Source organism: Acipenser ruthenus, chromosome 7 (genome assembly GCF_902713425.1).
Source record: "Acipenser ruthenus chromosome 7, fAciRut3.2 maternal haplotype, whole genome shotgun sequence".
In the NCBI taxonomy this organism is placed as follows: Eukaryota; Metazoa; Chordata; class Actinopteri; order Acipenseriformes; family Acipenseridae; genus Acipenser; species Acipenser ruthenus.
The window spans coordinates 63,329,692-63,345,145 of record NC_081195.1 but is presented as its reverse complement, the minus strand read 5'-3'; the positions used below and the strand labels follow the sequence as shown (position 1 = coordinate 63,345,145).

General features: G+C 36.0%; 1 protein-coding gene across 3 annotated transcripts in view; it reads left to right on the top strand.

Moving 5' to 3' along the window:
- Positions 1–15,454, top strand: part of LOC117414889 (EF-hand calcium-binding domain-containing protein 4B-like) — a 52,343-nt gene that overhangs the window by 8,783 nt on the left and 28,106 nt on the right. For all 3 annotated transcript variants that reach the window (XM_059027561.1, XM_034024730.3, XM_059027560.1), the window contains exons 2-3: positions 7,535–7,898; positions 14,740–14,851. In XM_059027561.1, the coding sequence (XP_058883544.1) occupies positions 7,686–7,898; positions 14,740–14,851 (325 nt within the window). In that variant the 5' untranslated portion in view covers positions 7,535–7,685. The remainder of the gene's footprint in view (positions 1–7,534; positions 7,899–14,739; positions 14,852–15,454) is intronic.

The window sequence follows — 15,454 nt, the reverse complement described above, 5'->3', positions numbered from 1 at the left end:
GAGAGAGAGAGAGAGAGAGAGAGAGAGAGAGAGAGAGAGTAGGCAAGGCAGAGTTGAAAGGTCAAGCCAGGTAAAGTGAGATTTAGAGAAAATATAATTAAATATTGGAGCAACAGAACCCAGAACCACTCTGAATAAAGCAAACATCCTATATTAATAACAGACATGTGAATCTAATGGATGTTCTATTTAAAAAAAATATGAAGTATTTGAATCCTGGTGTTCTAAATTCCCATTTAGAACGAGTACCTGCTAGGCACAAAGGTGTTACACACACACACACACACACACACACACACACACACACACACACACACACACACCTGCAGTGTTTACATGAACACATCTTCTCAATTATTTCACAAATGATAAAAAAAAAACTCAGTTTCACCTGTAAAGTAAAAAAAAAAGTTTTACTTCCATTTCCACAAAAAAAACACACATAATGAACTCCTTAAAAAATGTTTTGAGTACAAGAAAAGAAAAAAAAGTATTATGTCAGCATACAACCAAATGTAGATAAAACCCCGAGGTAAAGTGGGGTCTACTTTCATCAGCAAGGAAGGAGTTGCTGTAGTAATTCCCTGTAGCACAAAGTAAGAGAACTCTTTACCACATGACAGACACCCAGAACTTTTAAAAAGCCCAATCTCTGTGCATGCGGTGGCTACCAGAGTGCTGTTTGCGCTGAGTGACTCTTGAATAGACAGGACACGGCTGGACGACAGACCAAAGCCAGCCTTCCATGCTGTTGCACTGATTAGCCCAGAGGAAGAGTCGATTTGTGGGATCCAAGTCAATATTTACAGCATCAACAGGCGTCAACATGCACGACAGACTTCTCAAGCTTGGCCTCGGGCTGTCACCAGTAATTAATCCTGGATTGTAGGATTCAGTGACATGCCTAAAATGATCTTTATGTGAACTTTACAACAACAAAAGAGGGATCCAAAAGTTTGATAACCGAGTTCACTTCTTTTTGGCACTGATGTTCTTTTTGTCAAATTGATTCTCTGTAAATACTTCCCTGAAACCAGAGCTTCTCTTCTGTATTTTCAGATCCTTTTGTGCTATTTACTATTAAATGCAAGTCATACAATGCAAGGCATACAGTAAGCCCTTGACTCCATGATGAGGTGAGGGAAGAACACGTTGGATGTACAACACAGGAGTCAGGTTTTAGCTTGGAAAATGAAACGGTTTGTTTTACAAAACTAGTAACGCATTTAAGAAATCAATCTGCTGAGTTTATTTTCCCTGTTTTGATATGTTATACTTGTTTTATGGTGCAAAAGTATGTTTTGAAGTTAAGATCTTGATACATTTGGCCAAAGTCTCCCCAGCATATGTTAATGACAGTTCATGTCACATATATCTAGACAACTGCTAATCTAATTGTAATACACATTGGTAACAAGGTTGTTTACCTCTAAGTTTCTGCCTGTTTGTCAGTATGCAGAAACATACCATACATCTAATACTACTTACATTTGTACACACTTGGAGAAGCGTACATCTCTCCATGTACATACATAGTACATGCAATGATACATTGTGTATACACAGGTGCAGTTATGGATGTATGTTAAAAATGCTTGTTTGGTGTGTGATTGTGACAGGGCGGAAGTCCTGCACCAGTAAATTGTGTGTTTTGTTGTGTATTGTTTAAATAAAGATTCATTATTGTGAATTTAAGTTTGGCAGGGATAGGGTTTATTCCATCCCTGCCAGATCCATGTGGGAATTGTGGCTGGGTCTTGATTAAATAATTGATCATCAATCAAGTCCCAGCCACATGGTATAGAGGAAGCCAAACTCCTTTGTTTGAAGAGGAGAGTTCAGTGAAGGCTAATGGCCAGCCTGAACAGGAGGAGTTTGGACAAAAGGAGAAGCTTTTAGTGAATTCCACAGTTCAGACTAAAGGTACCTATTGTGTATTGTTTGAATCTTTATTTTGGTCATTGTACCGTATTTATTTGTTCCTGTGTTGTTTTTTTGTTTTGTAAATACACATGTGCAACAGCTCTTTCACTGCAGCTTCTTGACTTGAGTCTCATTTCTGATGGTATCAGTGCTGTATACAGAGACTATAATTAAATTGATGTATTCTGAGTTGCAGCATAAATGGAACAATTTTAATCAATTTATTTGAAAATTGCAGTCAGCTACACAGATCACCTTTTGTACATTTCTTGGAAACCAGAAGAACAGCAAAGTACCTTATATAGGGACCTTGCTTTTACAGCTGGAGGTTATTATTATTATTATTATTATTATTATTATTATTGCCGTGTGATCATTCTTGAGCTCATCAGTTGCACGTGTTGCACGTTCAGTGTTACAGACACCTAGCGATTTTAAAGGGGTGATACCCACAGGGGAAAGGTCAGGGCATGGTTAAGCAAATCATTTTAAATATTTAAGGTGCAGCGGAATTCACCCTGGTACTGTAGCAAGCAGTGACCCAGTACTCCCCAACACCATTCCTGAACAGAGATCTGTTGGCGTTGCTGGGACAATAGGGATATCAGCGCTCGACAAAACAGTGAGCTCACAAGAAGCAGAGAAGTTTATTATTGTTCACAAAAATGTGTTCATGTATTTTGATTCAATGCTATCTCTTCACTGTACCATATAATACATGAGATTGAGAGGATTCATTCCATCCTATATACTCCTGACATTGAATTACTGGTATGTGCTTTAAAAAAAAAAAAAACTGTATGTACTTTCTCACCATACAAGTTCTAATCCCCACCTAAGTCTGATCACCAGAGGAATATTTACAGAGCTGTTAAGTAAATAAGTCTATTTTGCAACATAACTTTGACTGTAGCAAAATAAGCTATAAGATTTGTGAATTAGGATGTTGTTTAATTAATTTACTTCAAATTGCATATACTTCACCTCCTGTAGTAAAAACATGTATTGCTTCTGTAAAATCCTTCAAAATACTCAAGTGTTTTGCAAGATTTGTGAGAAGGTAAACACTTAAGAAAAAAAAAAACTAAATCAAGTAGACAAACATTTTGGCGTGTGTCATCATCAGTACTAGCGGAAATGTTTGTCTGCTTAAGTTTTAAGTTCTTGTAAGTTTTAACTTTCTCTCAAGTCCTGCATTATTATTATTATTATTATTATTTATTTCTTAGCAGACGCTAAGACTGTGGTAGAGAAGTTCAGAGTTTAGGGGTCAAGCTCAAACATGATGTAGACGCGATTCTGTGGATGAGAGAAACATCTGACTTAAGCATGTAGGAGCAAGAGCTTAGGTTGCTTTAAAAGTCAATAGCAGCAAAGTCTACTTGAATGGATACCCCATGGAGTAACACTCAACCCACCAGCAAAAGTCCAGAGAAGAACAGTATCCGCATTCTTCACTGTCTGTAGCCTAGGTAATGTAACCATCCGCAGAGTATTTCCACGGATACTAACCTCACTGTTGGCTGTAAAGATACACATTTTAATACTGGGGGAACATAAGTATCGACACCAAGCTTACCTTTTTTATAAAGCAACAGTTGTTTTGGATCATATTCAACAACAGAGATCTCAACAAAATGGTGTTTCAACAGTAAAACAAAAAAAAAATTGTCAAACAAACTACACAACATCAAACAGGATTTACAATCATATATTAATCTCTCAAATGTGCATGGTTTGGACTATCAATAGGGCATGGGGCCACCATTGGTAGCCAGGGCAGCCCAATTTACAGCGAAGTGTCTGCAAGGTATTTGTTCTAAAGGGTAGCTGGAATGCAAATCTGCTCTAAAGTCTGCTTTCCAATCAAAGCGGCACCAAGTATAGCTTATCAAGTCCTTACTTTTGAGTGTTTTTTTTTTTTTTTTGTTTGTTTTAAATGTCAATAATTTGTTCAACTCTAGATATGAGAGAATTCCTGCCAACTGAACTCCCACAGTACAGTACTATGACCCTTCTGTCAAAGGGATCTGTATACATGTGAGATCTGCACTGTACAAACAACATATAAAACCAGAAAATAAGAAGTGAGTTTATATAACATGTGCTGCCATGGACATAAAGCAGGCAGCTTTGTGGTGTTTTACAAAGATGGCCATTATGGCTTCTTTTGAATAGTGCTCTAAAAAAAAAAAACTGCATTCAAAATCCAGGAAGAGAAAATGGAGTCCAATTTGTGGTCCTTTTGTATCATAATTGATAATCACAATGATCCCTAGCAGAGTTTCTTAATTGCTAAATGTTGTAAATGTTACAGATTTCTTAAAAGCCAGGCAGGGATTTCATGAATCATTTCTGGTTATCTTATTGCTGATATTATCCTCCGCTGGGAATGCAGCAGTGATGTCGTGGAAGCACCTGCACACAGTGCATACTGTAAGCTATGGATGGCAACATACTATCTGTACAGCATATGCATGTATATACAGTGGGCTCCATTAACTGCAGGCACAGTGGTTTCTCCAATTTGTCTGCTGCAGTGGAAAACAAAGATTATATTTTTGTTTGTATAAAATAGTTTGTATCTAGAGAAGCACTTATAATACAACTTTATTACATTCTTTATCTTATTTTCTTCAGTTTAAACCCTGCAGATATAATGAGATGCCTCTCAGATGTTGATCCTCTATGCCTCAGTTACATTGTTACATATATCTAGATGGTCACTTATCAAATCCTTACCAGACTCAGTGATAACATTCATTACTTGAAGTTATTAATAACTCGTATTTATTAATAAACAGTCTAGGAACATAATAGGACACCTGCCAGTGTAATACGTCACACTTACATTTTTAATGTATATACAACATATGTAGATCATCGTGATCTCATTGTTATCATGCTTATAGCGCTTTGTATTAATACCTGCGGTAGCTACTCATAAAGTTACTCATAAACTTGTTTCACTAAACCATCTGTCAGCCTCCCTAAACAAAGTGGAGCAGACCATTGGAGCAAATACTGAACAGCGTTATAGATATTTGACTGTACTGCTATGGATTGCTAGTATGTATTGGGTCTAGGTGGCACTGCACTAATCCACATAATCAAGCTTTATATTTGTGGAGGTTGTCGTGCTCAGGCTGCAAGTGCAATTTTAGTACTGTGTTGTTATTATGTACTGCATTGACTTACTATTTCAGAATGAATTCCATGGTGCTAATGGCAGTAGTTTTAAAGTTTTTTTTATTTTTTTATTCTGCCTGTTCATTTGAATCATTTTGATCACGAGAACAGTCGAGATGACTCATTAAAGTAAATATTTCAAGATAAGCCTGTTATTACATATAATGATAATAATTTAGCATTTAGAGAGTTTTAATATGGATAAAGTTCATAAAAGCTAAATTCTCCCACCGCCTTAATGTATGTCAATGAATAGCCCTTTTCCAGTGCTTTCAGCTGCATTAAACCATTTAGCTGTCATATACTAGCTGTGCTCCAGTGCAAGCACAGCTAGTATGAGTGCTTTTAGAGAACTTTCAGAACCTCCTTCTTCGTTTAGTTTGCTGTTTAAATGCTACTTCTGAAAATAGGGCGATCGTACTGTATTGCAATTACCACCATTGAAATCACATCCATTAGGAAATGCCAGAAGGCGGCAGTAAAAACTGTATCTTGTTGTACTGTTTTGAAATTTAACTCCTTCCTATAAGTAATGTGTTCTGACAACCTACAAAGTGACTGATGACTGAAAAGACAATGGCTACTAAAGATTTTGATATCTGGATGGAGCCAATTAATAGAGTACGCACAATAACATCTGCCACAGAATACAGGGAGCAAGCAAGCTGTATTGACTGGATTCAGAAGGTGAAGCCACTTTACTAAAAATGAGTGCTTGAGTATTCAAACAAACACAGCTTTGAAATAGAATCATAACCATGTTTGTATTCCTAGCATAACAGGATTTATAAATGACTATCAAAACGATACCACGCAAAGTAAACTACCGCATAAATGATGTCTGAAATAAAAAGCATGCCTTTTATTGTACAGAAGGGTGCTCTCTTTTCTTCAATAGGTAATTTGATGGGTTTCTCACTTCTGTAATATGATAAGAATGATACAGAATATCAGAATATTTGTATATATGTATATATATGACTTCTAAGGAAGTTTCGTTTGCATAAAATAAATCCCATAACGTTAGGTATACTGTATGCTGACAATACTTGTGGCCCACATGTACGGTTGTACCGTCATCCAGGTTTGGACCATCATAGACTAAGTTTTAATGCAGTGTAGTTACAATTTTGCCAGCTAACAGGACCTCTTCTGGTTGTGGGCCCCGTGACTATATAGATCATTGAATAATGAGTCAATTTTCCTGTAATAAGAGTGAATACTTTATTACTGGAAAGTATTACCCAGTTAATATAAAGCGTTTGCTAAACACCTTAGTGGGAACCCGCTTCCTACCTAAGTGGTCAAGCTCTGTATTGCAATATAGGTCACAGCCTGTCATCTGGGAAGAACTTGAGTAAATCACAGCAGTCTCCGAAAAAAATACAAGACAAATCTAATTGGGTGGTTTAAAATAATTTTTTATTAATATTTCTCTTGTTACTAGTATCTTGAAAAGAATATGTATCAAGATGATAAGGATAACCCAAGTTCTTGCAATGACAATGACAAGAACAATATATTTCGAAGGATAATATTCAAAACAGTGTATCCTTAAGAAGCCCGTGTATTCGATTTCTGTCAGTATTTTTAATTGTATCTATATCGTTTTTAGATGTGTTTTTTAAAATGTCAAAATATTTTGTTAAATTGAGTTATGTGAGCAATAAATACATGCTATATTTGTTTGTTCAGTTTGTTTAGGGGGCCTGGTTAAAATACAGAGCAATGCGCTGTGTGACCCTGAACCAAAAGGGCAGTGGAAATTGTACCTTGATGTTTACTATTGTGTCCGATAAAAAAAAAATGGAGGATAGCCATTATTAGGTCTTATTCAAATCAGATACATGTAATGAAAATCAAACTTTATTTCATGCATTGAAAACAATTCATTAGTTAAAGCTTTGTGAATAGGGCCCAGGAAAAATAAACCGATAAAGTCTGTTATTAAGAGCATAATGAAAAGATTAAGTTGCAGGCTATTATAAATCGGCTTTGCACTTTTTGTCATCTCTGAAACTCTGTTATTCTCTTAGGGTAGAATCCAATCAACCTTGTGTCATCCTGTATAATCTTATATTCTTTCATCGTCGTTTTTCATGATACATTTAGGTTATTTTACAGCAGAACATTGTCTAATTTGCAGAGTCACACGTAGCAAAGAAGCAACTAAAGAAATAAAAGTGTGCAAACTGAAGGGTCCTGCAGGTGTGAACTCTTTTGAAATGTACAGTATATTTAATGAGTCTCTTATGATTCAGTTGTGTCTTCAATATCTTCGCCGGATCAGGAGTGCAGTTTTCTCCTTTTTGTTTTGTTTTTTGCAGGGGGCGGGGGTTGGGGGACGAGGCTGTGTTGTCCAGTCTATTAAAGAAATACACTATAGAAATGATTTTTAAAAAGCTTTTTTTTCCTCTCCTAGGTTCTGCTGGCTAATTAAAGAGGCGGTTGCTAAGAGATGACGAGCAGCCTCGCAGAGAGCTTCTGATGTGATTTTGCTTTTAACCTTCAATGCTCAGGTTTTCTGAACTGAATTCAAACCCTCAAAAAAGAAAAAAATCCAATAAAGTGACATGGCAGCTTTAACAAACACCTGTGCAGCCAAAGCAGCACGGAACTCACGCCTGAAAGAGGAACGATTCTCTCCCCTCAGCACTGGCGATATGGACTGCAATGGGACAGAACACCTGGAAACTGGACAGTTAACCATGTTAGAAAAAACACATGAGTTCTTCCAGATATGTGATGTGGAAGATAAAGGTTTTATCACACGCAGGGACATGCAGGTAGGACTCAAAGTTATATATACAGTATGCATATCCCCCAAATGTGTCTTTGGGAAATTCACTGTTGACTGCTGATTTGCAGGTATTTTAAGGTTGTTATTGGAAGATTGCATGACTTTCAAAACTTTTTTTTTGTTGTTTCTTTAAACGGGTAAAACAAATGTGTATGAATTAACTGTTTAAATGTAACATATCTCATAACTCTTTAAAGATCGCGATAAATCCTTACATGTGATTAAACTTTAATCGCTTTCCTTTATTTTGATACCAAGAACGTCCTTGTCCGACTTCATTAATCCTTCTTCAGTCCTTCTTCAAAGTGCACATGGTATATTTTTGGGGTGCTTTTGAGCCCTTTGCGCCTTCCGAGGGTTACCTTTTTTTTTTTTCACATACCACAATCACAGCTTCTGCTTACTGGCAGAATCGATTGTTAGGAGTTGTGGGAGAGCTGAGGGAGATGTAGAAATGGTGTATCACCTCTAAAATTATTTATCTCTCAATATATGTTTAGCCAATTGTCATTTTCATGAAACTATGCATTTATGTGTGTATAATACAAATGTTTCCAGCACTGTATTGATTACCGCATTATTTACACTAGCCTGTTTATTACCTCCTACAGTGCATTCTTGAAAAAATATGATTTTATTCCAATAATTTAAATAAGATATCTTTCATATACTAGGCTACCACTATAAAATCAATGCCTGAGAAAGACGACAGGCAATTCAGCATGAATGTGCCTCCTTTTACAGGACTTTGAAACCTTGATAACTGCTATTTGGATTGGCATTCTTTTATTGTCTTTCTTTCTCTGTGCACTGTTTTCTACGAAAAGACCGAAGCTGCTTTTGTTGTGCATACCGACTTCACATTGACAATTAACATTTTTTTTATTATTATATTTTGTACATGTTAAGTTTGCAAGTACGATATAATATTTATTTTTATACTTTATATTTGTGTTTGTGGTGTTTTTAAAGGCTTTACTGTTGACAGCAAGTTTTTGTTTAAATAAAATAAATACAATATTTAAAAAAAATACCCTTCAAAACAATGCTTATTCAATACAGAACTGTTTAAATAACTATATAAACTAGTTGTTTGTCGTTATTTTGCTTTAAATGATAAGATATCTGCGTTTATGTGTGTGGGGTGTATTTGTACCCCTTTCCTCCTTCCTGCTGCTCTGGAATATATATTTATTTTCCCAAAAGTTCCCCTTCAATCAGGTCACACTAACCAGTCCAGACACATTTTTACATAGCTGGCTTGTGTGGTGGGGAACCAGACCCCATGCCTGCTAAAGACAATCAATTCTACAGCTGTGTATTACACATTTACAAGACTTTATTGTGGATTTGTCACACACACACACACACACACACACACACACACACACACACACACACACACACACACTTGGATTATTAGCCTTCCAGAATGCTCTGAAGTACACTAAATGTAGCTTTGATAGCCAACTCTTTTTCATATTGAAGAGGTTTCTCTGTAGTGTTACCTTTGGTCCTTTGTTCATGACAACGAATTTGTAATTCTGGATTTTTTTCAGCACGGTTTGACTATTGCATATAGTTTTTGCTTTCTACTTTTAATTTGCTAATAAAATGGCAGAGGTTTTTATCATTAAAAATTAGTACATTTCTATAACCTTCTGTCTGCTTTGTGAATGACACTCCAGGATGCTAAACCACTGCCGGTGTGAATTGATTAAGTGGCAGCTCCACCCCCACTCCCACAGTATCACCACTGCTTTCTTTGCCTTCAGTTTACTAAAGATTCAGCTTTACGATGCTCTAATCTGCAATTTTAAGAAACCGTGATTGCTTAGATTTTAGCATTCTCACTTGCCAGTTGTCTTGCATGTAGAAACTCCAGATACAGTAAATGTCTCTATAACCTTTGAGCTGTGGGTCTGTAGACTGGGAGAGGCAGTGTGGAAGGGTAGTGTAAGGAGTGAAGTAATTTAGACAGATACAACCATATCTCCATAACAACAATAACATCAAATTAGGGTGGCTCTTCAGGCCATACGCATCAGAGCTTTACAAATGAGTATGGTTCCGCTTTCAGAGCATGTGTATTATGTATTTAAAATGTGTTCAAGGTTTGCCGTCATCAGAGTGTATACTTATAGGCAACGGTACCCATAGAGATGGTGCGTAATGGATGAAAGAGTGGCTTCCTGGAGTAACTCATTTCGATGCTTGTACAAGAAGTAGGCTATTCACATTAGAATGCCACTAAAAACCATCACATGACATTAATACAGTATGTTCATACTATTTTGTCAAGAGAAGGTTTAAATATATTAACCAAAAATAAGAAAGGCAGTGCCAAATTAGCCAACAAAAATCGTTTAAGGTTGGTTTTGTGGTTTTAGGAGGGTGTTGTTTCACTGTTTACAGAACTCTGACACTGTATTTAACTTGATTTAGTAATACGGTACACAAATAAGCACTTTCCTTGGGGTTTTTATCCCCAGATTCCTGCCTATAGTTTTAATATATCTAATGCTTATAAAATTTGAATGAAATGTGCCTACAAAAGCAGAACTTGCATATGACTGCATATGACGAAACGAAATGCGTGGTTTGTTTCATGCTTTTTTAAGTATTCACAACTTTGCCCAATAGCGTGATCGTCAGTTTCCAAGGCATCCTCAGTATAGCCAATGACCATTGTTGACAGACCTGAATGGGCTATAATCATCAAAACAAAGGCTTGATTTAATTAAAGTGCATTTTTGTCACAAGGATCAAAGCTCAGGGTTTTCAAAACCTGGGTGTCACATAAAAAATATAATAGACAAGTAGTAGAGTGTGCCGAGTAATGTGTTAGGTGATGTGATTGTGGTTTCTGTCATGGGGTGCTATTGTTTCTCAGAACCGGATTCGTCTCATTTTAGTAGCACTCTGATCCGAGAGAGGCAAAACCACAACAAACAGTCAGCTGGTAATAATATTAAAAAGCAGAGTGCTCAACTCATTGTGCTATAATGAAAGCAGCTTCTGAAAGGATACTGTGCTTTTCATGTGATGGTTCTATTTGACTTGACTACTCTTAATATTGGATCAGGTGTTATTTTAAAATGAAAAAACATGAAACGTCGTTCTTTCATAAAAAATGTTTTATGAGTGGACAGCCTGACATCCCCAATGCAATACTAATTGCCATAGTTTCTTAGGTCTGAATAATAGAGATCCATGGGATACATTTTGACCTTACCGTTAACAATAAGTCACATGTCAGTAGTGAGTGTTTCATGTTTGTCTTCTGCATGCCTGTGTCAATGAGAGACAAACAGGCTTCAAGAGGAGCAACATACTACCTAAGAAGAATGTAAACAAACTCTGTTGTAAACAAGGTCTGCTATCTGATTAAATACTGTGCAAAGAAGGATCCACCTCTATTGGCTGAGTTTCCAGCAGGATCACAATACATACTGTAGAGCCACGTCAGTGTACTAGGCACGAGCAGACAGAGCCAAGACAAGCGGACTCTCATTTCGCATAGTTATACTATTCATTCTCGTAGTCTTGTCAGTTGTTTGAGGATGACATACCTTGAAAGGTTGAGCACAGTGTCTTTCCTGTGATCAAAATTGTAAGTTTTGATTTGATCTGACAGTTTACTTTTTTTTTTTCTAAAGCACTGGAAATAATGCCATCAATTCCACTTACTTACATGCTGTAGATCTATAAATCTTCAGAGACTGAGCATCTTCAGTCATCAAAAAGGACATAAGATATTCTGGGACAAGAACGTTATTGTTACTATGCCAACAGTATGCCGAGTCCTATTCGTGTATTCATGACACCGCATTGCTCAGACAGGTAGAAGAAATCTGTTAACACAGTGCATTTGGAAAATGATGTTGCTTAAAAAAGAAAAGATTAAAGGATTGCACTTCATCTTTTTTTTTGCTTTTACCTCTGTTGCATGTACTTCCTCCGGATTGTAAGTAATTAGTTCCTGCTTCAGTCCTGTCCTTGAAAACTTACAGCATATACAGTTTGTCAATCAAACTGATTTAAACAGCAGGGTATCTAAATACCAGCATCTAAACGTCAGTTAAATCACTAAAAAATAAACCTGAGGTTTTTTTTTCTTCATATTTTCAAGACAGAATAAACTAAAGGGACAGACATGCACTATTCCCATAGGGCCCTTTATTGTTAAAAAGAGACTATTTAGGTCCTCCTTTGTTTAGATCATGAGGGGACCTTTTTTAAAGGTGTACCCAGCACTCCAGATACTGGCTGTTTTATGCGTTGAAAAAATATGAATTACGTATGGTATTTTATATGTAATGCTTTAAGAATATGCATAGCAATTTTGCTGCACAGCTTGAGTTTGCATGTTATTAAGCTTCTCCAGTGGTCAGTTGTAAATATACTGCATGCGGTAGCTAGAGAATGGATGATAGAAATGCCGGGACAGCTAATTGTAGCCGGCCTGGGAAATTGCCAGAAACACGTGACCAATAAGTCCGGGCTTTCAATAAATATATATTTTTTTTTTTAAAGTGTGATTGAATCCACTCACTTCAATGCGTGTTTGTGACTGGCGAATAAGCGACTGGATTCTTGAACCTTAGGATTTCTCATTTTACTCACCCAAAATACATTCTACTCACATAGGGCCTCATTTATAAAAGCAATTAGTGTTCATGATTTCCTTATTTACTATTGCAATTTTATTCAATGTCGTGCGAAATAGTGGGCACCGATTTTATTGTGCCACGATATGGTAGTCAGAATGAATATGTGATTTGTATGGTACCGGTAATGCATGATTTTGTATTTAAATTAGGCACTCTGCACCTTAAAGTGAGCGATAATTAGTTTGGAAACCAGGCTTTAACTACTGATAGACACACTATTTAAAGCTATTTTTCTGGGCTGAAATCTGTCTGGCATCATGGAGCCATTACTTGCATTAAAGTTTTCATATAGAACAGGCAAAATTACCTGTAAATAACAGGTTATATTAAGCATGAATAAGCATGAATAAATGTTATAATTTCTTAGATTGTATTTTATAGTTCATTACATGGGTACAAATAGTATGGGTACATACCAGATAAAACGTAATAATTACTAACCTTTTGGCACTAAACGTATACAGTACATTTCCCACGTAGTGCATGGGAGGCAGACTACAGTACAGGATTTTCTGTAATCCTTTTAGTAATATTGGGCCCTATTCAAAAATATTTAATACCTACTAATTATTTATTAGTCACAATAGACATTAAAAAAATAACAACAAAAAAACTATGTTTAAATAAATAGTTTGTTAAAGCTTTGTGAATAGGGTCCATTACTTTTAAAATTTGTAAAAATGTGGTATTGTCTAAAAGCATGGTTTGCAAAGAGATTTATTTAACTTACTGCAATACCAGATATCATGATTTAAAATGAATATATATGTTTTAAAAACTGCACATTTGTGAACTACGTAGTGAATGGGTCATGCATTAGAGCAAATGTCTGCAACTATTTTTTTTAGCTACAGTTGCTTTAAAAGCCCTATATCCAAGGTCAAGAGCTCTCACTGAATTAGTGTTCATACATCAACACTTTTTGTATTTTATTCTTGAAATAATCTAACTTGAATGAATAATAAAATGAAACCTCTCTTTTATAAATGAACACTTAGCCTTCTAATTTAATCAAATGCCAGAGCGGATGACAATCAGATAGGTGTTAACACTGATGTGAAGAATAATAAATCATTTTTATATTGGAGAGGTTAATTGCTATACTAAATACGCTAAACAAAAAGAAAAAAGTTCTACAGTTTATCAAACCAGGTCCATTTTATTGTTTCATTGTAGTTCCTGGATGTGTAACAGAAACATTAACAAAAATCTACAGTATAATATAAATGTGTAATGAAATTCATTCATTATACTATTTTTTATTATTATTATTTAATTGTTGTTATTTGCCCAAAATTACAATTTATAGCAGCTCCAAAAAACCTGCATACAGGTATATGGCCCCTGTTCCCGGCAACACTGTTGTGTCAACCAGTATTTGTCTTTAATTGATATAAAACGCACTGCATGCATAGTCACACAGATTTTATTTTTAAAAAATAGTTTAAGAGCAGTTTTATCTGAAATGCAGCCACTACACTTATGGTCCATAAGCATAATAAGTGAGAATATTAGAAAACAGGGTGTGCTCTCTGATAGTTTGGAAACCAGGCTTTGGTCCTCAATTACAAAACTATCAAGACATTTTTTAAGGAATATTTTGCATAGAATAGTTTTTAAAGCCAATTTTGATTATTGAATCAAGTTGCAGTTCATCAAATGTTTAATAGGGTTTGAACTCTACTCTAATTTTTAAAGCACTGTTTAATCTAAAAGAATGTTTATTAACACTATTCATAAAACAGTCCTTAAAAAAACATTCCACAAAACAGTCCTTGCAATTTTGTGAATTTTTCACTTTTTTACATCCTGTTTTGAAGATTACATATTGTCTAGAAGTTCTAAAAAATGAAAACAATCAGAACAAAAACGTAAAATTGCGAAAGTTATCTGATGAGCACTCGCTAATGATCTGCGTAACATTATAATATGACGTACAAATCACAAGAAGTTCCAATTTAAACTGCAGAGAATACATACAATGAAAAGCAAGAGTCCAGATCTTAAACTCAGTCCTGTGGGAAGCCTGGAAGCCAGTGCAGTTCACTATTTAGTGTCTGGATAAGATTTATCTTTGCCTAATGGACTGCTGAGTTATTTTATACATGATACTGTTAACTTGTGAAACCTTTTTTTTCTTGATTTGTTTTTCAGAGGCTTCATGGTGAATTACCTCTCAGTGCAGACGAGCTGGAGAATGTCTTTGACACGCTGGATGCTGATGGAAATGGTTACCTTACCTTGGAGGAGTTCACCACAGGATTCAGTGGGTTTAACAGCAATCATTTAATCATTTTATAGAGACCCCCGCCCTTTAACTAGCAATATTTAACAGCACTAGCTTGATACTAGCTCACTCTATGTATTGAACAGTAGCATTTCACAAAACGTCAGTATATCCCTGATGGCCATTTCATCTAAAGTTTCATGTACTACATGTACAACTATGTAAACCCAGACTCGTTCATGAGTGAAAGGCATTTCTTTCCCATTGAAAAAGAGAAGCCAACTGGATAACGGGAGCTGGGGGGGGGGGGGGGGAGTCTTTCAGGCACCTCACTCAAACATTGTGTGGGGTAGCGGGTGGTGAAACTCCTCTCCCATTCTGACAGCATTTCTCTCCCATCCTGTTTATTTTACATGTTCTTTTAGAGAATGCCCATGCAGACTCCACTGGCAATATTATGGCCTTTACCGACCAGTGAGGTTTAAATGGAGTGGGCTTTACTGTTTCTTTTGGGGTTGATTTTACAATTGAATACTTCATTTACAGGCCCTGTTACATTACACATTCTTTTTGAGGGTACTAAAACATTTTTTTCTCAAGTCCCATATGGATATTTAAAATGGTACTACGACCAATGATAAT